The following is a 26,831-nucleotide window of genomic DNA, read 5'->3' on the forward strand; positions in this document are numbered from 1 at the left end:
AGCTCGTTCACCTGCACATCTACCACTGTGATATATGCCATCATGTGCCAGCAATGCCCCTCTGCCATGCACATTGGTCAAACTGGACAGTCTCTACCTAAAAGAATAAATGGACACAAATCAGACGTCAAGAATTATAACATTCAACAATCAGTTGGAGAACACTTCAATCTCTCTGGTCACTCGATTACAGACCTAAAAGTGGCAATTCCTCAACAAAAGAACTGCAAAAACAGAGACTGCTGAATTGGAATTAATTTGCAAACTGGATACAATTAATTTAGGCTTGAATAGAGACTGGGAGTGGATGGGTCATTACACAAAAGTAAAACTATTTCCCTATGTTTATTCCACCCCTCCCCCGCACTGTTTCTCAGACGTTCTTGTCAACTGCTGGAAATGGCCCACCTTGATTATCACTACAAAAGGTTTTCTCCCACCCCCTACCCCTCCTGCTGATAATAGCTCATCTTAAATGATCACTCTCCTTACAGTGTGTATGGTAACACCCATTGTTTCATGTTCTCTATGTATATAAATCTCCCCACTGTATTTTCCACTGAATGCATCCGATGAAGTGAGCCGTAGCTCACGAAAGCTTATGCTCAAATAAATTAGTTAGTCTCTAAGGTGCCACAAGTACTCCTTTTAGCTCTAGGGATGGGGTCCTGCTCTTTTAGAGCAAGAGCATGCGAGTTGTGTCCCCACTGTGTCTGGATTCCAAGCGGCCACAGAAGGTTGCCACACAGTGACAGCTGCCAGGTTCCTGGGTGACTGTGAATTTAAGACTTTCAAAATAAGCAGTTAAAGGAAACACTTGCACAGGGCTGGCCTACAACATTTTGGCACCTGAGACGGAGGGCTCGAATGACGCCCCCCTGCCACCTTGCTTGGGCCAAAACTTTGAAAGGTCTTAACTCTGCCTTCTTCCTGTTCTTCTCTGTTGGATGCTCTGCTACCTACCCCAATAAAGGACAACTAAGAACTTAAAATGCCTTGTGCAAAAAATTTTAAGTAACACTTAACTTTTCTTGTCTGCATACTTGTCATAAATATAAAGGGAAGGGTAAACCCCTTTGAAATCCCTCCTGGCCAGGGGAAAGCTCCTCTCACCTGTAAAGGGTTAAGAAGCTAAAGGTAACCTCGCTGGCACCTGACCAAAATGACCAATGAGGAGACAAGATACTTTCAAAAGCTGGGAGGAGGGAGAGAAACAAAGGGTTTGTGGGTCTGTCTGTAGTCGTCTTGGCTGGGGACAGAACAGGAATGGAGTCTTAGAACTTTTAGTAAGTAATCTAGCTAGGTATGTGTTAGATTATGATTTCTTTAAATGGCTGAGAAAAGAATTGTGCTGAATAGAATAACTATTTCTGTCTGTGTATCTTTTTTGTAACTTAAGGTTTTGCCTAGAGGGGTTCTCTATGTTTTTGAATCTAATTACCCTGTAAGATATATACCATCCTGATTTTACAGGGGGGATTTCTTTATTTCTATTTACTTCTATTTTTTATTAAAAGTCTTCTTGTAAAACACTGAATGCTTTTTCATTGTTCTCAGATCCAAGGGTTTGGGTTTGTGGTCACCTATGCAAATTGGTGAGGCTTTTTATCCAACATTTCCCAGGAAAGGGGGGGGTGCAAGTGTTGGGAGGATTGTTCATTGTTCTTAAGATCCAAGGGTCTGGGTCTGTAGTCACCTAGGCAAATTGGTGAGGCTTTTTACCAAACCTTGTCCAGGAAGTGGGGTGCAAGGTTTTGGGAAGTATTTTGGGGGGAAGGACGCGTCCAAACAGCTCTTCCCCAGTAACCAGTATTAGTTTGGTGGTGGTAGCGGCCATTCCAAGGATAACGGGGGTAATATTTTGTACCTTGGGGAAGTTTTGACCTAAGCTGGTAAAGATAAGCTTAGGAGGTTTTTCATGCAGGTCCCCACATCTGTACCCTAGAGTTCAGAGTGGGGGAGGAACCTTGACAATACTAAACACTAAAAAGAAAAGGAGTACTTGTGGCACTTTAGAGACTAACCAATTTATTTGAGCATAAGCTTTCATGAGCTTCATAAGCATCCGATGAAGTGAGCTGTAGCTCACGAAAGCTTATGCTCAAATAAATTGGTTAGTCTCTAAAGTGCCACAAGTACTCCTTTTCTTTTTGCGAATACAGACTAACACGGCTGTTACTCTGAAACCTATACTAAACACTGGAATTTTTATCTGTTTGAATACTCAAAGTGGTGCTTTCTGTGCCTTCTTGGCTGCAAAGATTTGAACTGCTTCCTGCTGAAGGTCCACAGTCTGGGCCAGCTCATGCTCTATTGAGATGTTTGCAAGGCCGACCATTGTGGAGTGTAGGTGTGTTTTTATTAACTTCAGCTTGGAGAAGCTGCGTTCTCCACTGGCAACTGTTACAGGAAGTGTTAGAAGTATGCACAGAGCAACAAAAGCATTTGGAAAGAGGGTTGGTCATCTTATTTGTGAACATTCCAGAACAGCCTTTGGAGTTGATCCTGCTGAAATGTATCTTGAAAGGGCTTTCAGTTCATCACCTAAATCACTTGCATCAATATTGTACATGTCATCATGTGTCAACACTGTCTCTAGTGCCTTGCATCGCTGGTGTAGATCTTCTTCAGGTATAGTGAGGAGTTTTGGAATATCATACAACATCCCAAATACACTCCTGTGTTGCTTGAGCTGTATGAAACATTCTTCAACTGACTGTATTGCACAATCTAGCACCTGGTTAAAGAATTCAACTTTGAATTGTTGTTTGGGGTCTCTTATGGGATTATCCCGTGCCTCGTAATCAAAATGTCATTGTCTTCGGTGACTCTTGTATTCTTGAATGGGTGGGAAAATAGCTTCAGCGTGAAGTTCCTCTGCCAACTTCTGTGCACTCTTCAGAACGTTTTTAAATCCCTCATCTGACTGGTAAGACTGTAGGTATGACTTTGCTTTGTCCAGTTGTTCCATTGCACCACATATATAGAGGTCAACACCTTGGAGTCTCTTGCTTACAACATTTATTTCAAAGAGTATGTCATGCCAGAACACTAAGCCACACAGAAATTGGAAGTTATATATGTTTCTGGTGATTCCATTTCCCTCTGACATTGTTCTCCCATGAACAGTTCCTGTCATAGCATTACCCTCCATAATGGCGACTATGGCACCATCTATCTTTCCAATTTGGTGTTTATTAGGCTTTATCGCCTCCACTCGACTTTCCCATCGTGTGGCACTCAGTGGTTTCTTCTCCGATGTTGCTTCAAAATTGGCCATCGATGAGTTGATGCAGAGAAAAATGCTTTGAATGACATTAAAAAATTCAGCAGCCTCACTAGAAGCTGATGCTGTATCACTGACCACCAAGTTCAATGAATGAGAACTGCCTGGGACAAAAAAAAGCTTGAGGGTTTAACTCTCGGATCCATGTCTGCACTCCTCTGTTCTTTCCTCTCATGTTGGCACCATTATTGTAGCCCTGACCTCTCATGTCAGCTGTCACAGTTCCCGTATCTTCCAGCTTTTTAAGAAGCACATTTGTCATACCAGCTCCTGTAGTATCATCAATGTCAATACATTCTAGAAAATGCTCTCTGACAGTCACCATTGCAGGGACATTTTCCCTAGGTTCTGTTGTTGTTACAAAACGCACCAGTAAAGTCATTTGTTCCATATGGCAGATGTCAGGTGTGCAGTCCAGAATAACAGAGTAATATCTTGCTGACTTCAGATCTGCCACAATCTTCTGTTTGACTTTTCTTGCCTGTAACTGTATGATCTCATTTTGAATTGTTTTTCTAAGGTAGTGGTGTGTGTACATTTCTTGGATGGTGACTTTTCTTAGATGCTCCTGGAGTAAAGCATCAAACTCAGCCATCAGCGCCACAATTTTAAGGAAGTTTCCATTGTTTGGCACGTACAGCTGATCTGAAGTGCTACGCTGTGGTAGGTTTTGGGTAGCAAGCATTCTCACCATGGCAATGAGCCCTTTCAAAACATTTTGCCAGTAAAGAGGCTCTGATGCAATCTTCTCTTGATGCTGATTGTCTGTGGTGGCTTTTAACCTTAGTCTCATCTCAAGCTCTTTCCACCTATGGAATGCTCTCTGGTGATTTGCTGCCGTCTCATGGCATGCCAGATTTCTAGCCAGATTTTTCCAGTCCTTTGTTCCTGTAGAACCCAATGTGACTAGAAGAGTTTGCAACAAAAACAGTATGCAGCATTCTGGGTTTTGGAGCACATAAGCCATGGCCTCTGCACTTTGTCACCATTGGGGATTTCACGCCAGTAATGTGTTGGATGGAAACTTCTATTTTCATTGTCTTTGGGGAACATGAAGTTTTTCACTTGCTGTGGCCCATGCAGTACAAGGAAGTCCCTCAGGCTACTGCTCAAGTGGGTCCACAGTTCTGGATCATCTAGACTTAAGGAACTAAACTCAGCAACAGCTGTTTCTTGCTCCTCCACGAAACTCTTCTCTGATCTACACTTTTCTTCAGGAATGTGCATGGTTACATCCATTTGAAATGGAGATATGGATGCTGCAGTAGCTGCCAGGTCACCTGCACTCTGACTAACTGGAAGATCAGGCATCTCCTCACCACTCACATCCTCACTGGGGCCAGAAGGCTCACCGTGAACATTTGTGTCTATGTATCTCAGGAGAGCTCCTTCCTGCTTAGATAGAAAAGCTTCCTTTGCTTTCTTTCTTTTTTTGAATGCCGCCCCCGAGGGGCGTTTTCTTCTTTCCCTCATGACTGCTGTTCTGTGCCAGCTATCGTGGTTCTCAACACTCAATTGAAGGGTGTGACAGGTTGGATCACAGAAACCCCCTTGGGACTGCCACCTGATGTGCCAAGATTACTTCTGCCCCTGCTTTGCTGCCCTGTCACTTTGGACTTCGGTTTGAGCCAGACCTGCTAGCCTGCTGCAAACCCAGATCCAGGTCTGAACCACGTCCCCTAACAGCGATAGGCTTAACTGAAAGCAGCTTGCAGACATGTTCCTGTCTTTAACAATCAGATGCCCAACTCCCAATGGGTTCCAAACCATAAATAAATCTGTTTTACCCTGTATAAAGCTTATACAGGGTAAACGCATAAATTGTTCGCCCTCTAAAACACTGACTGAGAGATATGCACATCTGTTTCCCCCCCCCCCCGGTATTAATACATACTCTGGGTTGGTTAATAAGTAAAAAGTGATTTTTATTAAACACAGAAAGTAGGATTTAAGTGGTTCCAAGTAGTAATAGACAGAACAAAGTGAATTACCGAGCAAAATAAAATAAAACATGCAAGTCTATGTCTAGTACGGTAATAAAACAGAATACAGATAAAAGCCTCACCAGTTCCAGTAAGCTTTCTTTTACAGACTAATCTCCTTCTAGTCTGGGTCCAGCAATCACTCACACGTTGTGTGGTTACTGTCATTTGTTCCAGTTTCTTTCAGGTATCTTTGGCGGTGGAGAGGCTCTCTCTTTAGCCAGCTGAAGACAAAATGGAGTTTTGGAGTCACCTGGGCAAGTCACATGTCCATGCATGACTGAGTTCCTTACCAGCCAAGGCATATTCCTGGGAAAGCCCAGCTGTGGATTGGCATCTCCAAGTTCATTGTTGGTTATACAAATAAGCAGGCTGGTCGCAGGGCCTGAGTGAGGGAAGATATCAGCGTTTTAAGGGCCTAACTGGCTCCTACTACTTCAGTTGACTGCCTGTTCTCCTCAAGTGGGTTCGGGAAGCCACACAGGAAGCTCCCTGAGAAGCTGGTGTTAATCAGTCCAGGCTCCTGGGGGTGCTAGAGAGGTACACAAGAGGCTCCTGCTCCTCTCTCTCCCTGCGGTTCCTGCTGCTTTCTGTTGTTTCCTCTCACCTTTTCTCCTGCCTGCCTGCTATGTGTCTTGTGCCCTCCTTCCTCCAGCACAGCACTCCACCATCTCTGTGCATCTAGAGCAGAGAGAATACATATGCACCAGCAGCAGACACAATTTTCTACACTCTGGGCCGCCCCACAGTCTGGCACCTGAGGCGGCCTCAGTTCGCCTCATGGCAAGGCCAGCCCTGACCTTGCAGGTCATACGGTGTCTTGGATAAACATACACAATGTGATAGTTTACCTGTGCCAAAAAACAACTGAAAAACTGCCTTTTTTTTTTTTTTTTTTAGACATCCTTAACAACAGGTGAGTTGTTTTGAAACCTACCAAAAACTTCTAGCTTATACCCTGAACTAATATTAAACAAACAAACAAAACCAAAAAAATCCCCACCACCTTTCCTTTGGATAGTTATAATGGGAGTGAACCTACTGTTCAAAATGGAACCCTAGTTTTAACCTTAATTATGGAGCTTGTGCATAGTGGCCCTGTTCAGGTTAATTCTTAATGATCTGCTACTCAAAAACAACAGTTTTTTTTCCTAGGATCCCATCTATTCATGTTATGGTTTTGCAGGGCACTGGAAACAGCAGTCAGGAGCCACTTTGCAATTAAGGCACTTCTATAAACATAATTACTAGATAATCCTGACAGACCTGCACAGCAGGGACTAGAACTGTGGTCCTTCACCTGTCAAAACACATGCCTTCAGCTAAAATAAAACCTCAGTCACATTGTTGAAGTACAGATGGACCCTTGGACGTGATTCTCCACTGTCTTGGACCTTGCATAGTCATGTATACATGTACGTAGTATGTGTAAAATATTACCAGATCAGAATAATCATATATTATGACCACTTTGCACAGGAATAAATGACTACCCAAGGTCCAAGACAGTTCTTTCCAAGCTTTGGCCAGTAATGACAGGGCACACAGTGCTATCGCCCTGATCCTGCAAATACTTCAGGTATGTACTTTTTTCATGTAAGTATTGCATGGTTAAATTTAAGCACGAGTGTAAATCATTGCAGCCTTAGGACACATAACTCATTCCAATTAGATAAAACAATAATTAATAGCTTAGTCTTCAATTAAACCTTCTGCACATGTTTTCAAGAGATTTAACTGTGGAAAGGGGTAAAATATGTCACTGTTAAATGATGAGCAGCCACCTGGTAGTTTGTTAGCACAATTCTGTTTGTTTAAAAGAAGATTTAAAACGTACAGTTTTAAAATTGTTGGACCATTTGTCTAAATCTAGTGTGACTTCCCTGAAGTCAGTAGAGTTGCACCTCTGCAAAACTGGAATAACTGACAGTACAATCTGGTTTACTATTTCTGTGTTTAGGATTCCCCCTCCTGCCCTACCCTACAAAGAATTCAACTTAAGTTATACAATAAATTAATATGGCTCTTCCTTGTAGGGAGTGAGGTGGACAACACGACACATCAAATGTTTCCTACTTCATCTCCTGGCAGGTCAGGTCACTGCATGGCTGTTGGGCACTGTGTTCTGGGGAGACAAAGTTTCCTGTGAGCATCCTGCATGTGATGGCAAGGTGGTGTCTGGCCCGGACTGTTACTGTGGTGTCCCTCACTGTAAATCTGTCTGCTGTTGCTGTCAGGTACCCTAGCTGCCGACTCCTCCACCCACTACTCCATCCATTCAGAGAGCTGGCCTACAGGTATTTAAATTATAACACAGCAGTGACATAACCCTGCTACTTCCCATAAACAATAAAGCTAGGTTGATGTCTAAGGCCTTGATCCTGCAAATACGTATGTGCATGCTTAACTTTACATGAGTAGTCCCACAGAAGTGTCTCATGGGACTATTTGTGTAAAGTTATGTCTGTTTTGGCATGATCAGGGCTTATTTAGCCCTGTTATTTACTTATTTACCCCTGTTACACTTTCGATGGAGTGGCAGGGTATTTCAGATATTAAAATCAAAATTCTGCCATCAGATCTGCTGAACTTGGAGTTGCAAATATGTGAGTTGCACATGCATATCCAATGAGTGAATTTGGCCCTTAGTATGGTACATAGTTCTGGTAAAATCCCGAAAAGCAGCAGATGATTTTAAGTAAGTTTGTCGCAAGTAGTTACCATTGGAGACAAGTTACTCACTTGCATATGTTTACAGTTTTGGGCCTATTATATAATTTTACTGAAAGTCATGACAGTCTTGATGTATTAATTTTTCATTCTTGTAGAGAGGAATTAATTTTACCAAATTATAGGAAGTATAGCTAGGAAAAGAGATCTCAGATGGAAAGGTTGTGGGTCTAGTTGAGGAATGGGGCAATATTATTGCCTATTTATTCATTTGGATTTGTACGCTTTTTTGTAAATTAAAATAAAAAGAAGCAACATGACAATTCCTGATGTGTGTATTCATAATACTTATGTAACACTATAATGTAATTCCAATGAGCTGAACTATGCTGTATTTTTGGAATGTCACCACGTCTTTACTCAAAAGAAATTTTGGTCATATAATGAGTTGTTATAATCTGTTGAAGAATTATGCTGCAATTTTGCTCAGATCATCCAGTTTTTTTGAGTTTCTTTGGTTTTAGTAAAAGTGCGTTGTTTGGCTAGGGCTGAAAAGGTATTCAATATTCAGAGCCTGTGAGTAGATAGATCAGAGGAAGAAATTTCTCTGGTTTACTCAACTACAGCTTAATCACTGGGCAGATGGAACTGACTGTATATTTGTAAGCTTAATATGTTACTACGACTTTAACAATTTTAACACCATGTCTTTTTTTCTCTCTTTACAATTTGGAATTCTAAAACTTGGAATTAAATAACTTCATTAATATATTTTCAGGAGTGTAACACTTACTCTTTTTCCCCCCTCAATAGCTCAGTTCCAGTACATTGGTTCCATTTTTACCCTGTCAGCATGTTGAGCTGTTACAATCCAAATGAAAATGTCCACAACAAAGCTCACACCTCCCCATATCCAGGGTCAAAGGTTGAGCGCAGCAAAGTACCTACTGATAAAGTGAGCTGGCTAGTTGAGTGGGAGGATTACAGACCTGTGGAATACACTGCAGCCTCTGTCTTGGCTGGACCTACGTGGGCAGATCCGCAGATCAGGTGAGCAGTGTCGGACCAAAAGAAATTGGGGGTTCTTCTAGATGAATGTGGTTCTGCTACCCAGTGTAGAGAAAGGAAGGAATTTGTTTTAAATACAGCTGATAGAGAGAAGTTTGATCTACTTCTGCTTTAAATATCTTTCCTAAAATTACATGTGCACCTGGTACTTGTGAAAGTGACGGACTTAATAATCCTGGCTAGAGTACTGTATAATTTGGATAGGCTCTGTGAACTGTCCAAACATCTTCTACTGCACTGCACCTGTGACTATGGAATAGGTAGTAATTTTCTTCTAGAATGAATGGGTGTACCAGGCACAGCCAGATATTCAAATGAAGCTAGTTTCATAGATTCATAGATATTTAGGTCAGAAGGGACCATTATGATCATCTAGTCTGACCTCCTGCACAATGCAGGCCACAGAATTTCACCCACCACTCCTAAAAAAGACCTCACACCTATATCTGTGCTATTGAAGTCCTCAAATTGTAGTTTGAAGACCTCAAGGAGCAGAGAATCCTCCAGCAAGTGACCCGTGCCCCATGCTACAGAGGAAGGCGAAAAACCTCCAGGGCCTTCCAATCTGCCCTGGAGGAAAATTCCTTCCCGACCCCAAATATGGCGATCAGCTAAACCCTGAGCATATGGGCAAGATTCATCAGCCAGATACTACAGAAAATTCTTTCCCGGGTAACTTGGATCTTACCCCATCTAAAAACCCATCACAGGCCATTGGGCCTATTTACCATGAATATTTAATTACCAAAACCATGTTATCCCATCATACCATCTCCTCCATAAACTTATCGAGTTTAATCTTAAAGCAAGATAGATCTTTTGCCCCCACTACTTCCCTCGGAAGGCTATTCCAAAACTTCACTCCTCTGATGGTTAGAAACCTTCGTCTAATTTCTAATCTAAATTTCCTAGTGGCCAGTTTATATCCATTTGTTCTTGTGTCCACATTGGTATTGAGTTTAAATAATTCCTCTCCCTCTCTGGTATTTATCCCTCTGATATATTTATAGAGAGCAATCATATCTCCCCTCAACCTTCTTTTAGTTAGGCTAAACAAGCCAAGCTCCCTGAGTCTCCTTTCATAAGACAAGTTTTCCATTCCTCGGATCATCCTAGTAGCCCTTCTCTGTACCTGTTCCAGTTTGAATTCATCCTTCTTAAACATGGGAGACCAGAACTGCACACAGTATTCCAGGTGAGGTCTCACCAGTGCCTTATATAACGGTACTAAAACCTCCTTATCCCTACTGGAAATACCTCTCCTGATGCATCCCAAGACGACATTAGCTTTTTTCACAGCCATATCACATTGGCAGCTCATAGTCAACCTATGATCAACCAATACTCCAAGGTCCTTTTCCTCCTCCGTTACTTCTAGTTGATGCGTCCCTAGCTTATAACTAAAATTCTTGTTATTAATCCCTAAATGCATGACCTTACACTTCTCACTATTAAATTTCATCCTATTCCTATTACTCCAGTTTACAAGGTCATCCAGATCCTCCTGTAGGGTATCCCTGTCCTTCTCTAAATTAGCAATACCTCCCAGCTTTGTATCATCTGCAAACTTTATTAGCACACTCCCACTTTTTGTGCCCAGGTCAGTAATAAAAAGATTAAATAAGATTGGTCCCAAAACTGATCCTTGAGGAACTCCACTGGTAACCTCCCTCCAACTTGACAGTTCACCTTTCAGTAGGACCCGTTGTAGTCTCCCCTTTAACCAATTCCCTATCCACCTTTCAATTTTCCTATTGATGCCCATCTTATCCAATTTAACTAATAATTCCCCATGTGGCACAGTATCAAACGCCTTACTAAAATCTAAATAAATTAGATCCACTGCGTTTCCTTTATCTAAAAAATCTGTTACTCTCTCAAAGAAGGAAATCAGGTTGGTTTGGCACGATCTACCTTTTGTAAAACCATGTTGTATTTTGTCCCATTTACCATTGACTTCAATGTCCTTAACTACCTTCTCCTTCAAAATTTTTTCCAAGACCTTGCATACTACAGATGTCAAACTAACAGGCCTATAATTACTTGGATCACTTTTTTTCCCTTTCTTAAAAATAGGAACTATGTTAGCAATCCTCCAATCATATGGTACAACCCCTGAATTTACAGATTCATTAAAAATCTATTAGTTCTGTAACACATGCACATTTCTATGGCAGTGAAAGGGGTTAGTAACATGAGGAGGGAGCTTCCTTTCTATATGGGATAAAGATGAGTAAAATCTCAGTCTTGCTACACTGTCCTTTCAGTTGTTATCGACATCAGGGCTAGAATACTGCTGCAGCAGCTATATAGAGGCAGAGAAAGTGTTTCATAATATGTACATTTCCGTTTGTTTGTATTTGTATATGAAATGCAAACAGACAGTAATAATACAATGTTAGAATTCTAGAATTGACCACTTGGATTCAAGAAATTCAGAAGTTAAGGTTGAGTGCCCAGCTTTAACTCTGCTTGCTTGTACATATGTATATCAATCCTGTCTAATATTGTAATCATACACTGTTTATTAAAGAATGCAATCTACATATTCTGCAACACTAGATATGTATGTGTCTAAGAGATCTTGTGATGCTGTATTTAAACTGTATGCAAACACTTGCACAAAAGGGGAGAAATAAAGTTAGTGCTTCAATCTTAATTTTCATGTTTCCTGACTTTGCGTTAATATTTGATTACATTTATTATTATAGTATTATTTGCACAGCATCTAATACCAAGGACTCTTGTAAGACTTAGGGTAGAAATGACTATACTGTGCTAGTGCAAAGTAACCATAGCACAGGGTATATTCTCCCTCTAAATGTTCATAATTCTTAAAAGTGCTGATCCAGATGTTGTGTGTCAGTGTAATCTTCCAAGCAAGCCAGGTTTGAAGAAAACTGGGTCAATGGTTGTAAAGTTATGAATATTTGATGAAAAAACCTTTTGAAATATGCACATTCTATATGTCTGTGTGTGCATGCCCCTCTATAGACTCGTGGCGTGATTTTCAAAGGCACTGATGGGAATTAAATGCAAACTCCGAAAGTCAGTGATTTAATTGGAAAAGTGTTTAGTGTGTATTTTTCATATGCTCATAATTTTGATAAATCACAGCCAATCAAAGGTCTCCTCGGGGATTGTATCTATGTCAAGTTTCAAAGCTTGGCTATTTTGTCCTGTAGACCTGGCTCCAAAAAAATTGGTTAAAAATTTATAAAATGGGAAAAATAAATGTTTGCCAAATTCAAAAGTGGACAAAGGGATTTTGTTCAAACTTTAAAACAAACACACACTTTGGGCCAGAATCAGTCATGGAAAGTATCATCCCAAAAGGTGGATATTTTAGAAACTTAAAATGTCAAATCCATATATCACCTGTTAGAAGTATTGAGAGATTCTGCAGTTTGCAAATACTGACACTTTAATGGGGGCAGGGGAAAAGCTTAGAAAAATAGGGCTGCAATTCAGTTTTAGACATTTTGGTGAACCAAGTGCCAGCCCTGAGATTTTTGGTGTTTCAGATCCTTTGGATGGCATTACAGCCTCTATAAATAACAGCTGTTGGTTATTTAGTAACTTACTCTATACTATTCTTCCCTGAAACAGTGCCAAAAACTTTTCTCCCAGATTCAATGAGAAGGATGGACAAGTGGAGAGGAGGAGTCTGAGTGGCTTGTATGAGGTTGAAAATGGGAGGCCCAGGTAGGTATTTTTACTCCTTAATCTTCTGTGTCAATGTTGTGACACTGCACCACATATTGTCATAGTAATATTATTATGGTATGATTATGACATAATTATGGTGCATTTTGTACAAGATAAGTCATGTGAGATGTCATTGAAAAAGTTATGATTTGCTGAATGTGGTTAACTGTTTGTATGCATGTATCATTTTTGTAGCTGAAGTTATGAATATTGACTCTGTATCTGTATTTCAAATGTAGTTACACCTGTGTAGTGCCCATTAGACAAGATGCTTTCAGTCTAGATGGCTGGTTGGGAAGAGCCTATTCAGGGCAATGAGCCATTAGGGAAAACAATAGGTCTTAGGAGAAGCTTATCTCCCACTTGGTGAGCCTTTCTGAGAACACTCCAGACAGCCTGTAAGTAATGGCTGCTATGACTCTACAAGGACATGTGACCCAAGCCACATGATTCTGGATTCCATCTTGAGATATCAATATTACAAAGACTGAACTGGGGAAAGTGCTGGATCCAGGCAAAAGGAATTTCAATCTGTATATGAAAGACCTGGGGATTCCAAGCCATCAGGCAAATGCAGCTTGTCCCTTAAGAATCTGAAGCCTGCTTGTATCATCAGCTAGGGTGAGAATTTGCTAATTCATGTCCTGTCTTTCTAGTATCTTAGACTTAGTTTGTGTTTTTGTTTGTTTATTAGGTAATCTGCTTTGATCTGTTTGCTATTACTTAAAATCTATCTTCAATTAATAAACTTGCTTTTGCTTTATCTAAACCGGTGAGTTGGAGTGAAGTGCGTGGGAAATTGTAGCTCAAGGGACAAAGGCTGTTGCATATTCCTCTCCACATTGAGGGGACAGGGGGGTGAACTCTATGAGCTTACACTGTACAGTTTCCTGTGCAGCTCAAGATGATATAATTTTGGGTTTATACTCCAGAGGGGGTGCGTGCCTGGGGAGCTGAGAGTTACCTTGGCTGTAGCCTTTCTATTGTTTCGTGCAGTGGCTAGGCAGAGAGCTTGCATGTAACTGCAACTGGATGTGTCCCTAGGGTGTATGCTGGTGGAAGTGTAGGACTGGGGGCATGTCTGCAGCTTGTCAGAACAGTGCAATGTGAGAGGGGGCCCAGGCTGGTGGGTCAGAGGGCTCAGTGTACCCCAGTTCCTGGTGGCACCCTGAGGGGAACTCCTCACAAATGTCATTTGAGAAGGTGTGTTTTTAATGTCTTTTGTATCTAATTTAACATGTGTTACATACTAGACCAGAAGAGCACATTATCTGTGCTGACTTCACTGGTGCAAAGTCCCACACCAGAAAGTTTGCTTAGAAGAGAACTGTAAAGGAGCAATGAAGTGGTGGGCCTGTAGCTAACCCAGCTCCCAAGATTGGAGGATGGGTTGGATGTAGATCTACGTGTGTGGGAGAATGTGCTGTAGGATGTGTTGCATCAGTGCATTCCTGCTTTAGCTTCTGCTGGCAGAACTTCTAAGGAAACACCACCTCCTTCCCTGAGGTGTAACTCTCTCAGACTGGATGCAGCAGTTCTCATTGACACAGGAAGGTACAGTTTGTACCTCTCTGCAGCAGAGGTGAATCTAGCACATTATATTTAAACTGTTTATTCTCTATAGGTAAGTGTTTATAATCTCCATTCTTGTGTTCCACACATCAGAGATGAGATTGGAAAGCTGACTAGCAAGCTGAGGGCAAGATTGTGACCTTCCCCTACCTGCTAGTATACAGTGTCTCCTTACTCTTCTCGATGAACTACCCACATAGCCAGCCCATGTGTGAGGCTAGAGAAGACTGTGAAGGGCTGCTACTCCCCCCAGCAAAATGAGGTTGGGACCTTGACCCCCATACCCTGGCATGTAGAACTGCTCTTGCAAACCAGTCACAATTCCTTCCTAGACTGCTCCTGGGATGGTGCAGCTACGTGTTCCGTCCTCTTTACCCTTTACCTTGGAGTAGGAACAATTTAGACCCTTCAGGAGAGTTGTAGTCGTGATCTGGAGGTGAGACTAGTTTAGTTCTTTGACATCATTTCATTTTTTCCTGTGTTTGGTTACTGTATTTAGATTCCAAGGTAAAAGAACAAACCAAAGAATGTCCCTCCAAAGTTCCAGGATCCCTTGCCATATTTTAAAATACAGCATTATAGGAGTTTACAAAACAAAGTGTTGTGGTTTAACTTTTATATTTTATTGTCAAATTTAGGAAATGTAATGGAGCTTGATCTCACTAAAATGTTTAATAATATTTTCTGTCCATACCTTGAGAGAGAGAGAGAGAGGCTGAGGTATATGTCGACACTAAGAACTTGACCAAATGTACATTGTTATCCTCCTCTTTCCTTCTTCTGTAGTTCCTTATTATTTGAATGAAGCTGACTTCCCAGAATATTTGTACATATGGGTGTTAGGGTTCCCTTCCTGCTCTGAACTCTAGGGGTACAGATGTGGGGACCTGCATGAAAGGCTCCCATAGCTTATCTCTACCAGCTTAGGTTAAAACTTCCTCAAGGCACAAATACTTCCTTGTCCTTGGAACGGTACTGCTGCCACCCTCAAGTGAGTTAGACAAAGATTTAGGAAAAGGACCTCTTGGAGTTCCTGTTTCCCCAAAATATCCCCCCAAGCCCCTTCACCCCCTTTCCTGGGGAGGCTTGAGAGTAAACAAGGTGAGCACAGACCAGTCCCTTGGGTCTTTAAGACACTAAAAACCAATCAGGTTCTTAAAAGCAGAACTTTATTATAAAGAAAAAGTAAAAGAAGCACCTCTGTAAAATCAGGATGGAAGGTAATTTTACAGGGTAATCAGATTCAAAACACAGAGGATTCCCCTGTAGGCAAAACTTTAAAGTTACAAAAAAAGAAAAACACAAAAAAAACCAGGAATAAACCTCCCTGTTAGCCTAGGGAAAATTTACAAGCTAAAACGAAAGATAATCTAACACATTTCCTTCCTATTACTTACAGTTTGTAATCTTAGATGCTCAGTTCAGGTATGGCTTTCGGAGATGTACTTTCCCTGCCCTGGTTCCTTGCTGGCCCGGAGAGAACACAAAGAAGCACAAAACAAAAACCTTCCCCCACAGATTTGAAAGTATCTTCTCCCCTTATTGGTCCTTTCGACCAGTTTATCTGAGCTTCTTAATCCTTTACAGGTAAAGGAGGGATTTTATGCTACTCTTAGCTGTATGTTTGTGACAATGGGGGATTTCATATGTACCACCTTCTCTTTCAGAAATCCATCAGGCAGGACGGGACTGGTGGGTCGAGGATTATTAGGGCGCTGGGGACCAAACCATGCTGCAGATCCTATTATAACTAGGTAAGGGAGACAGGATCAGAGGATGAAAGGCCAGCAGAATGGAAAAATGTAGAACTTGCATTCATGTGTACATGTCAGGTACCTGTATATGAAAAACTATGATTATATTTTGATAGGTAACATCCATGTAATAGATATATTTATGTGCAGTTAGTTTAATGAAATATTAGGCAAATGCTTTATTTTCATTTTTGGAGAGGTGAATGGGAAGTAATCAGGACAGACCATTACTTTAACTGGGGAAGTGGATTTAAAAAAAAAAAATAGGAATAACGCAGCTGATAAACCACTGTAGGAAAGTATACACAAGATAACGTGGTAAAAACATCTGAAAGCACAGTGGTGTTGCAGAATACCTTGCATGATTCTCATCATAATGTGCCAATGGGCGTTTCCAATGCTCTGTGTAAAATTACTAGTTATCCTTTTTAAAAGATTGTAGGTTTGAAATTCACAACTGGTAATAACTGAAATTCAGCACGGCACATCATGAGATGTGTATCTCCATTGCACTGTTTGAGATGCTGTCTGGTTTTAATGCCTTATCTGAGGAGATCCTCTCTGCTGTTCAGGTCAAAACACATAGCAGTTTTATGATATTATTGCATTAAAATTCAATATATATATAAACATTGCATACAAAAACACATTAAAATAAAAATTGTTAGGTGGCAAAGTCAAGCACTCAAAAATTAGATGTCAGAATTAAGGTGATTGTGCAACCTTAATTTGGCCCCAATGGGCATATACATTGTGATACAGTCTTTAATAACTAATGGAAACTGTGTGATCATGGGAGACTTTAACTTCCCAGATATAGACTGGAGGATGAGTGCTAGTAATAATAATAGGGCTCAGATTTTCCTAGATGCGATAGCTGATGGATTCCTTCAACAAGTAGTTGCTGAACCGACTAGAGGGGATGCCATTTTAGATTTGGTCTTGGCGAGTAATGAGGATCTCATAGAGGAAATGGTTGTAGGGGATAATCTTGGCTCAAGTGATCATGAGCTAATTCAGTTCAAACTGAATGGAAGGATTAACAAAAATAAATCTGCAACTAGGGTTTTTGATTTCAAAAGGGCTGACTTTCAAAAATTAAGGAAATTAGTTAGGGAAGTGGATTGGACTGAAGAATTTATGGGTTTAAAGGTAGAGGAGGCCTGGGATTATTTTAAATTAAAGCTGCAGAAGCTATCGGAAGCCTGCATCCCAAGAAAGGGGAAAAAATTCATAGGCAGGAGTTGTAGACCAAGCTGGATGAGCAAGCATCTTAGAGAGGTAATTAAGAAAAAGCAGAAAGCATATAGGGAGTGGAAGAAGGGAGGGATCAGTAAGGAAAGCTACCTTATTGAGGTCAGAATATGTAGGGATAAAGTGAGACAGGCTAAAAGTCAAGTAGAGTTGGACCTTGCAAAGGGAATTAAAACCAATAGTAAAAGGTTCTATAGTCATATAAATAGGAAGAAAACAAAGAAAGAAGAAGTGGGACCGCTAAAAACTGAGGATGGAGTGGAGGTCAAGGATAATCTAGGCATGGCCCAATATCTAAACAAATACTTTGCCTCAGTCTTTAATAAGACTAAAGAGGATCTTAGGGATAATGGTAGCATGATAAATGGGAATGAGGATATGGAGGTAGACATCACCATATCTGAGGTAGAAGCGAAACTCAAACAGCTTAATGGGGCTAAATCGGGGGGCCCAGATAATCTTCATCCAAGAATATTAAAAGAATTGGCACAAGAAATTGCAAGCCCATTAGCAAGAATTTTTAATGAATCTGTAAATTCAGGGGTTGTACCATATGATTGGAGAATTGCTAACATAGTTCCTATTTTTAAGAAAGGGAAAAAAAGTGATCCAAGTAATTATAGGCCTGTTAGTTTGACATCTGTAGTATGCAAGGTCTTGGAAAAAATTTTGAAGGAGAAGGTAGTTAAGGACATTGAAGTCAATGGTAAATGGGACAAAATACAACATGGTTTTACAAAAGGTAGATCGTGCCAAACCAACCTGATTTCCTTCTTTGAGAGAGTAACAGATTTTTTAGATAAAGGAAACGCAGTGGATCTAATTTATTTAGATTTTAGTAAGGCGTTTGATACTGTGCCACATGGGGAATTATTAGTTAAATTGGATAAGATGGGCATCAATAGGAAAATTGAAAGGTGGATAGGGAATTGGTTAAAGGGGAGACTACAACGGGTCCTACTGAAAGGTGAACTGTCAAGTTGGAGGGAGGTTATCAGTGGAGTTCCTCAAGGATCAGTTTTGGGACCAATCTTATTTAATCTTTTTATTACTGACCTGGGCACAAAAAGTGGGAGTGTGCTAATAAAGTTTGCAGATGATACAAAGCTGGGAGGTATTGCTAATTTAGAGAAGGACAGGGATACCCTACAGGAGGATCTGGATGACCTTGTAAACTGGAGTAATAGGAATAGGATGAAATTTAATAGTGAGAAGTGTAAGGTCATGCATTTAGGGATTAATAACTAGAATTTTAGTTATAAGCTAGGGACGCATCAACTAGAAGTAACGGAGGAGGAAAAGGACCTTGGAGTATTGGTTGATCATAGGTTGACTATGAGCTGCCAATGTGATATGGCTGTGAAAAAAGCTAATGTCGTCTTGGGATGCATCAGGAGAGGTATTTCCAGTAGGGATAAGGAGGTTTTAGTACCGTTATATAAGGCACTGGTGAGACCTCACCTGGAATACTGTGTGCAGTTCTGGTCTCCCATGTTTAAGAAGGATGAATTCAAACTGGAACAGGTACAGAGAAGGGCTACTAGGATGATCCGAGGAATGGAAAACTTGTCTTATGAAAGGAGACTCAGGGAGCTTGGCTTGTTTAGCCTAACTAAAAGAAGGTTGAGGGGAGATATGATTGCTCTCTATAAATATATCAGAGGGATAAATACCAGAGAGGGAGAGGAATTATTTAAACTCAGTACCAATGTGGACACAAGAACAAATGGATATAAACTGGCCACTAGGAAATTTAGATTAGAAATTAGACGAAGGTTTCTAACCATCAGAGGAGTGAAGTTTTGGAATAGCCTTCCGAGGGAAGTAGTGGGGGCAAAAGATCTATCTTGCTTTAAGATTAAACTCGATAAGTTTATGGAGGAGATGGTATGATGGGATAACATGGTTTTGGTAATTAAATATTCATGGTAAATAGGCCCAATGGCCTGTGATGGGTTTTTAGATGGGGTAAGATCCAAGTTACCCGGGAAAGAATTTTCTGTAGTATCTGGCTGATGAATCTTGCCCATATGCTCAGGGTTTAGCTGATCGCCATATTTGGGGTCGGGAAGGAATTTTCCTCCAGGGCAGATTGGAAGGCCCTGGAGGTTTTTCGCCTTCCTCTGTAGCATGGGGCATGGGTCACTTGCTGGAGGATTCTCTGCTCCTTGAGGTCTTCAAACTACAATTTGAGGACTTCAATAGCACAGATATAGGTGTGAGGTCTTTTTTAGGAGTGGTGGGTGAAGTTCTGTGGCCTGCATTGTGCAGGAGGTCGGACTAGATGATCATAATGGTCCCTTCTGACCTAAATATCTATGAATCTATGAAACATGATCATATACCATTTTTTTCCATCGCACCATTGCCTAATCCAATTTACAGGATGAGTAGTGCTCAGGAAGTGAGGCAACAGATCAGTATTTCTTTTTATGATCATGGTTCAGTGTAGGCCCTGTAGCTTATTTATTGCATTCCATCCAAACCCTGCTCTAAGTACAAATTTATTACTTTCTTCATAGGCTTTTTAGGCTGCTCATCACCACAGTATAACCCTAATATCTGAAAAGGAGTACTTGTGGCACCTTAGAGACTGACCAATTTATTTGAGCATAAGCTTTCGTGAGCTACAGCATCCGATGAAGTGAGCTGTAGCTCACGAAAGCTTATGCTCAAATAAATTGGTTAGTCTCTAAGGGGCCACAAGTACTCCTTTTCTTTTTGTGGATACAGACTAACACGGCTGCTACTCTGAAACCTAATATCTGAATACTTCAGAAACATTAAACTCCCCATGGAGATAAGAGAGCATTTTTATCCCCATTTCACAGATGAGGAAACTAAAGCAAGGACATAGAGACTTATCAGGGCACACAGTGAATCAGTGGAAGAGCCAGGATAAGAACTCCCAGATAAGCAGTAGCTAATTCCCAAGCCCTTTACTCATTCCTCCAGACCATGCTTTCTTGATGCCAGAGTGTCCGAGCAAACACAATTCATGTTGACTTTAGTAGCAATTGCGAGCGCTCAGCACTCTTGTCTCAGGTATTTAAAAGTGGGCACGTAGAAAATAAGGAATCCACAATTTGTGTGAAAAGTTTTAAGTGACTTGCCCAGCATCACCTAGGAACTCTGGCAAAGGCAGGGATTTAATCCAGTTCTCTCAGGGCAGCTTTCAGCTGCCTTATTACAAGATGATGATTTCTGTTTTACAGTCCTGCCTCATTCACCACACCATACCTTCCAACCTCAAGAGCAAATACTGCAGGGGCAGAAACAGTCTCATTCACTTGATGACCTTGCTTAATTCCAAAGAATGGAAAATAATTTTCCTCGTTTGTCATTCCCTGCAGGTGGAAGAGAGATAGCAGTGGCAATAAAATAATTCACCCAATCTCTGGCAAGAACATTTTACAGTTTGTAGCAATCAAGAGGAAAGACTGTGGGGAATGGGCCATCCCAGGGGTAAGAACCAAAGCACCAAGCAGACATGACAATTATTGTCTAGTAAGGCTATGAAAATGTAATTGGTATTGATTTGACAGCTAGTGTGCATATCCTCTGAATGACTTCCCCTTGTGAGGCATATGAGGGCACTTTAGAAAGCATCAAGGAGAACTAAAATATTGTTTTATCAAAAAGCCATTAAACTGTTTTCTTTTTATTGTCATGGTACAAGACAGTATTTGCATCTAACTAGGACTATTCTTTCCAGCTTCATTTATTTACAGATTTCACGCTTCTTTTATTATTGTTGATTACTATTGGTGTTCATAACTCTTCACAAATCCGTTATACCTCCTTGAATGATTTACAGTCTAACACAGACCAATAGAACATACTGAATAAAGAGCAGATGGAATAAGGAGAGCAGACAGGGTCAAAGAGATATCAGCAATGGGTGTTTTTGTTTAGGGTATGGTAGATCCAGGAGAGAAGATCAGTGCCACACTGAAACGAGAATTTAGTGAGGAGGCCTTAAACTCCTTACAGAAATCCAGAGCAGAGAAGGAAGAGATGGAGAAGCAAATGAACAGACTCTTCAACCAGGAACATTTTGTGGTAAACCTTTTCTTCTTCTATGGTAACCTTGTATCTTATTAAAAAACATACTCAAACATCAATAGAATTTATAGGGGACTAAAGAAAAACTGTAGCAGAATGGTTTCATCCATGACGCCACTGTGCTGTACTGTGGGAGTGGATTCTACTTGTGTCCTTCCTCGCTTGGAAATATCCCTACAACTGAGGATTTCTGAACTTTAATATGTGGTTTCCTAGCAGGGAACTGTGCTTTGGTATTAGCCAGTTGCACGTTTGGGTGTAGAATCGTAACATGAGAGAGAATTAGATAGAGCCCTGTTTATCTGGGATCTACACTCTGGAAAAGGCATAGTCTGGAAAAGTTCAATTACATCCTCATTTTATGTATCATTTTCTTAGAGAGACTGATGTATTGTTTTGATGGCCAAGTAGAGTTACTGGAGGTACGAGCCCCTATGAATCTTCTGGCTACAGCTTCCTTAAATCCTTGTCTATTGTGGGTGATTACAGTGCACTTACACCGCATTCTGTGCCAGTCCCTTAATGGAAAGTGCATGTCAATAAATTGTGTAAGGGTCATCATTACTGATGCTCCTCCGTTTTGCAGTAAAGGCTGCTTTGCATTGCTTGGCACCTCAAGGCTGTGGAATGGAGTTGGGGAATTGATAGGAAAGAGAGCTTTGGACAGTGATGCATTTGTTATGCCTCACCAACTACTAATCTCTCAATAGATAAATATCGCTCTAGACATGGAAGAAAGCCCAGGATCATGGATTATTTTCCTCAGGAGACATTACATGATTATAAAACTTCAATAATGGAGAGGGACCACACAAGAAACCATTCAGTTCAAAGGACAGCTGTCAAAGCAGCTATCGAAAAAGAACTGAGAGTATTAACTGGAACTGGTTGTAATGTCTAGAATAATTTTAAATCTTTTTCCCCCTCTTCTTTGCAAATTTTCTGTGGCATTTTGAATTTCAGTGAAAAATGGTTCAGAGCTTTCAGGAAAATTTCATTCAGGTTTCTCAGATTTTTAAATGTTTTCACCAGTTCTGTTAACTTTTGTGCCTCACCAATGGATAGATGCAGACTGCCGCAATCATAGCGAGTCTGTGAAACTTGTTTAGAATGCCATTCTACTGAGTATTCCAATCTTTATCCTGTGGATTAATTCCCTTTCTGCGAACAATAATTAATGTGTCTGAACTCAGTGGGTTCTAGTGATTAAATGATTAATACCATTTATTATTGTGGTAGCATGTAGAAGCCCCACACTATGCTAGGCACTGTACAAATGCAGAACAAAAAGACAACCCCTGCCCCAGGGCGCTTACAATCGAAGCATAAGACAAGAGACACTGTGGATACAGACCCGGGGCGGGGGGGCATAAGGAAACAATGAGAAAATATTGGTCAGCATGATAGGCAGTGGTCTAAGCACACCAGTTGCTTAACTGTCAAGATTTTTTGTCTGCATTATGGGAAAGGAGTGTTTTTTAAAGAGGGATTTGAAGTAAGACAATGAAGTGATTTGTAAATGTTATAAGGAGCTCCTCCCATGTGTGAGGGGCAGCATGGGGAAAAAGCACAAAAATGGTTGTCTTCAAACTTAACAGGAAAAGCTTTTGAATGTGCTGACTCGTTTGGGGGAGCAGATCATGTACTCTTCCAGAACATTGCAAACTAGTACAATTTACAGTCATTCCTTAACCAACGGTGAGGCCTTTTAAGATTCTGTGTCATCTCCTGTAATGTTGTGCCCTCAGCTTAGATTGTCTGTTTTCTTCTTAGGTGTATAAGGGATATGTGGATGATCCTCGTAATACAGATAATGCCTGGATAGAGACAGAAGCTGTGAACTACCATGACGAACCTGGTGGGTATCCACATTTTTACCTTTTTAGCAGTTGCTCCCCTAAATATGCTGTTACAAACTAGGGGGAAGATGACAGAAAGGTGGTACAGGGCCTGAGATGCACGTAACTCATCAAGTGTGAAAATTAGGTGTTAATCTATGGAACAAAAGTCATTGGGTGAGTTTTTTCCCCAGAGATGTTCACCCATGGCACACAGTAATCTTTTTCTCCAGCTCAGCCGGTTCCAATAAATATTCCTAAAGGTTAGTTGGCTAAATTATGTTAAGAAAAATAGGTGGTTTGGGAGGATATCTATTTCAATTGAACATATTGGAAGAATCGTGAAAATGTAACTTAATTTTTAAGATTTTATATATATTTAGTATAAATTATTGGCTAGAGACCAGACATTTAACTAAGCCTTGTTCTTGCTACAGTGTCTCTTTAAATTTGGTTTACTCTTCTGTCCCATCATGAAACTTGGGAGGAGGGATTTAATTTTTCAGAACTGTTCCAGTAACTAGCCAATGCAAAGGACTTGTTGCTTGTTTAGAGGCATTGTTTTTGGTGAAGACCTGTAAAGACAGCCAATTATTGTTGTCTTCACTCTTCATTATAGTGTGGGATTAGGCCATTGGTATTTTCAGGTACCCTGCTGAAATAGTAGTATCAGAATCTGGTTTACATCTTGGAGAATGGCATGCGGGATGGAAAGTTTCCAACCATTAGCTATATAAAGGGTATAAAACATTGCAGCAATAGGGGCAGAGAAGAGCAGAGATCAGTTTAACCTAAAACTTACTTTAGCAGGAAGACAGTGCATGTAATCACATTCATTTTACTAGCTAGCCATGGCACTTGTGAAACTGCAAAAATGGTGACACAAGGGTTAAGGCTACCTATTCCGTCTCCAGCTCGACAGTATAATGTCAGTTATGCATGTAAGTATGAGAGAGGTAATTGTAACACAGAGGAAGAATGTGCTTAATGTCCTAGCTGCTGTTTAAAAACCGGAATGGCATTTTCATGGCAGTAGTTGGAGTGAAACTGGCATGAACAGGCCTCCTGCAGCTGAGAGTAATGGAGCATGCAGGATAGTGAGAGGGCAGGAAAGAAGATAAAATACTGTCTTAAATCTTTTGTTTGGCAATCAGGTGAGACAATGGATAACTTGCTTCTGGAAGCAGGAGATGATGCTGGGAAAGTGAAATGGGTTGACATCAGTGAGAAACTCAAGCTATATGCAAATCATGGCAACTTCATCAAACTTGTAGCTGAGAAATGGGGAGCACACTGGAATGAAGACCCTGTTCCTGGCTGCCATAAGTGATGCTACTGGAAACTGATGCAAGTATAAAAAGGAAAAGAACATGTTACTTTATTTAGAGAGGCCATCTTTTGTATCTTCAGTTTTGTTAGTGTTCAGTACTGGGTATAAATTGGTACATTAATTGCCTTTTGGTCTGAAACTAGTGTTATACATGGTACATAATGGTAAATACATCAGACATGAAGGGCAAAAAGCATATAGAAGCGCTCCAGTTAAATAGCTGGAATATTCTATGACTGCAGTTAGGCATGGCCTAAACCAAAGCATCTATAAGACTTTTCTCTTCCCAGAACTCTAGAATCCAAACTGGGATGAACTCAGACTAAAAACAGACTTTGCTATCACGTTCTCCATTGCCTTCTCCTTAGTGATTTCCATTCAGCTCTTAACAACTGCAGACAGACATGGCAGTGCCGAGATTCTAAATTGTCTTGATTTTTATACTAATTTGTTGGCTTGGAATTTAGCTTTGTGTGCGTTTGCTGATATCTGTCAGGAAGAGAAACTTTTCAGGTAGGCATGAGGTTCAGTGTGATGAGCTAAGTGATGATTTAATAAATGTGATATGAAAGTTATATAATAAACCAAAAACTAAATGAATTCACTTTCGCTTTAGGAAACCACTGGCAAAAAAATAAAAAATCTTGTCTGAGAAGTGAGTACTCCTGATGTTGAGTATCATGAGTATTTTGGTAGACTGAATTGTTGTGTTAATCACTCATGAACAAATCCAATAATGAATTTGAGTTGTGAGGAACCTCTAATACAAGGTTGCCCAAATATTGTGACACAAAGGGTCAAACTGCTAATTTGCCAGGAAGCCAAGGGTATGATCCAGTATGCATGTATTTTATTCCAAGACACATTTATAAGTGCACATAACCAGAATATTTGCTTGTACTTGTGCCTTCCTTGATAAGAGACACACAGGTTTGGTTGAACTTGCCAGCAACTTAAGAACCTGTAGCTGATCTGATCTGCTTGTATTTTCCTGCTGTTAAAGCAAGAAAATGGCTTTCTGGGCTATATATTAGGACTATGTGGGCTGAATTTTACTCTTGGGCTACTCTTCAGGCAACTTTGCTCTGATGTCATCTCATCCTTCCCCTGGCACCATGCTAGAGCTGATCTTTGTTTTCTTTTTTAGATCTTCTGTAGAACATCCCTGATTGATGTGTATCGTGCCTGGCTAATTGAATATCTCTAATAATGCTAACCCTGATAATGCTGCATTTGGTTGCTGACAATCCCTCAATGTTGCAGTACTCTCAGAGATAGCCTGATGACTCCAACATTGGGGGGCGAAATTACATCAAAAATGTCTGCTGGCAAGTGCTAAGATTCAGCTCTAGAAAGGACTTTGAATGTGGTCCGCTGATTGGACGCACAACTACACTCAACCATAAGCATCATAACGGAGACGTTTTGACCAGCTCAGTACCACGGGTTCCCCGTGTTACGCAGCATCACTCCTCCACACATCCATTGTGAGGATGCTCTAGTCCGAATGGTTGAGAAGATCAGGGCAAACCTGAGCCTACCACCATACACAGACATCTTTGACCACCCAACAGTATGTTTGTTGTCAAAGCCCCTATTGTGGGCCCATTTGTCCTGTCGAGATTTCTCTGTGATGTCGATGTGGTTTGAGCAATGGTCTGCAGCTGATGTCGGAAACCATTCTCTTATAACTGACCCAGTCATGTGTGGACCCAGCCGTGATTTGCCCACACTGCTCATGTGTCCTTCTGAACCAATTTCAAATGGGCCAGGGTAAATATGCAGCCAACCCTCACATCTGGGGCCAACAAAAGGATTCCATGTGCAGCTGTGGCCAAAAACAGACAATGACACGCATCACTGGCGACTGCCCTGTGACCAGATTTGATGGTAGTCTGAGGGACTGAACTTTGCTGCTGCCGTAAATTGACTTGGCAAACTCCACTTTTAATAAGAATACCCTGCATCCCTCCCCCCCTTACTTGTGTGTTCCGATGTTTAGCTGTTCATATGTATGATGTTCTGCCAGTGTTTAGCTTGAGTTGTCCTTGCTTTTGCTTAAGTTCATCTTATTTCTGTCCACTTACTCTAGTAATTGTCTGCAACACATGAAGGGTTGGTATGTCTCCTCCCACTCTCCTTTATATTTAATAAGTTGAGCTCTTTACCTTTCCTTACAGACCTTGCTTCTAAGTATGTTATCCTTCAGGTATGCTTTACGCTCTCTGCCTTCAAATTCTAAAATAATGTGACACCCAAAAGTGAATTCAGCATTTTTTGGCTGTTGTGCTGAATAGTTAGAAT

The 26,831-nt window shown here is 40.8% G+C and overlaps 1 protein-coding gene across 11 annotated transcripts in view; it reads left to right on the top strand.

Moving 5' to 3' along the window:
- Positions 1-26,831, top strand: part of NUDT9 (nudix hydrolase 9) — a 94,108-nt gene that overhangs the window by 652 nt on the left and 66,625 nt on the right. For 3 of the 11 annotated variants that reach the window (XM_073340644.1, XM_073340642.1, XM_073340643.1), the window contains exons 2-10: positions 5,446-5,808; positions 6,748-7,565; positions 8,752-8,988; positions 12,616-12,711; positions 15,954-16,040; positions 20,648-20,759; positions 21,210-21,356; positions 23,133-23,217; positions 24,352-24,544. In XM_073340644.1, coding sequence (XP_073196745.1) covers positions 7,432-7,565; positions 8,752-8,988; positions 12,616-12,711; positions 15,954-16,040; positions 20,648-20,759; positions 21,210-21,356; positions 23,133-23,217; positions 24,352-24,527 — 1,074 coding nt within the window. In that variant the 5' untranslated portion in view covers positions 5,446-5,808; positions 6,748-7,431 and the 3' untranslated portion in view covers positions 24,528-24,544. Of the gene's footprint in view, positions 1-2,160; positions 5,809-6,747; positions 7,566-8,751; positions 8,989-12,615; positions 12,712-15,953; positions 16,041-20,647; positions 20,760-21,209; positions 21,357-23,132; positions 23,218-24,351; positions 24,545-25,674; position 26,831 lie in introns of those variants that run through there. The other 8 variants (XM_073340638.1, XM_073340641.1, XM_073340646.1 and 5 more) reach the window with 7 other exon arrangements.

The sequence above is a fragment of the Lepidochelys kempii genome, chromosome 4 (genome assembly GCF_965140265.1).
Source record: "Lepidochelys kempii isolate rLepKem1 chromosome 4, rLepKem1.hap2, whole genome shotgun sequence".
Taxonomy (NCBI): Eukaryota; Metazoa; Chordata; order Testudines; family Cheloniidae; genus Lepidochelys; species Lepidochelys kempii.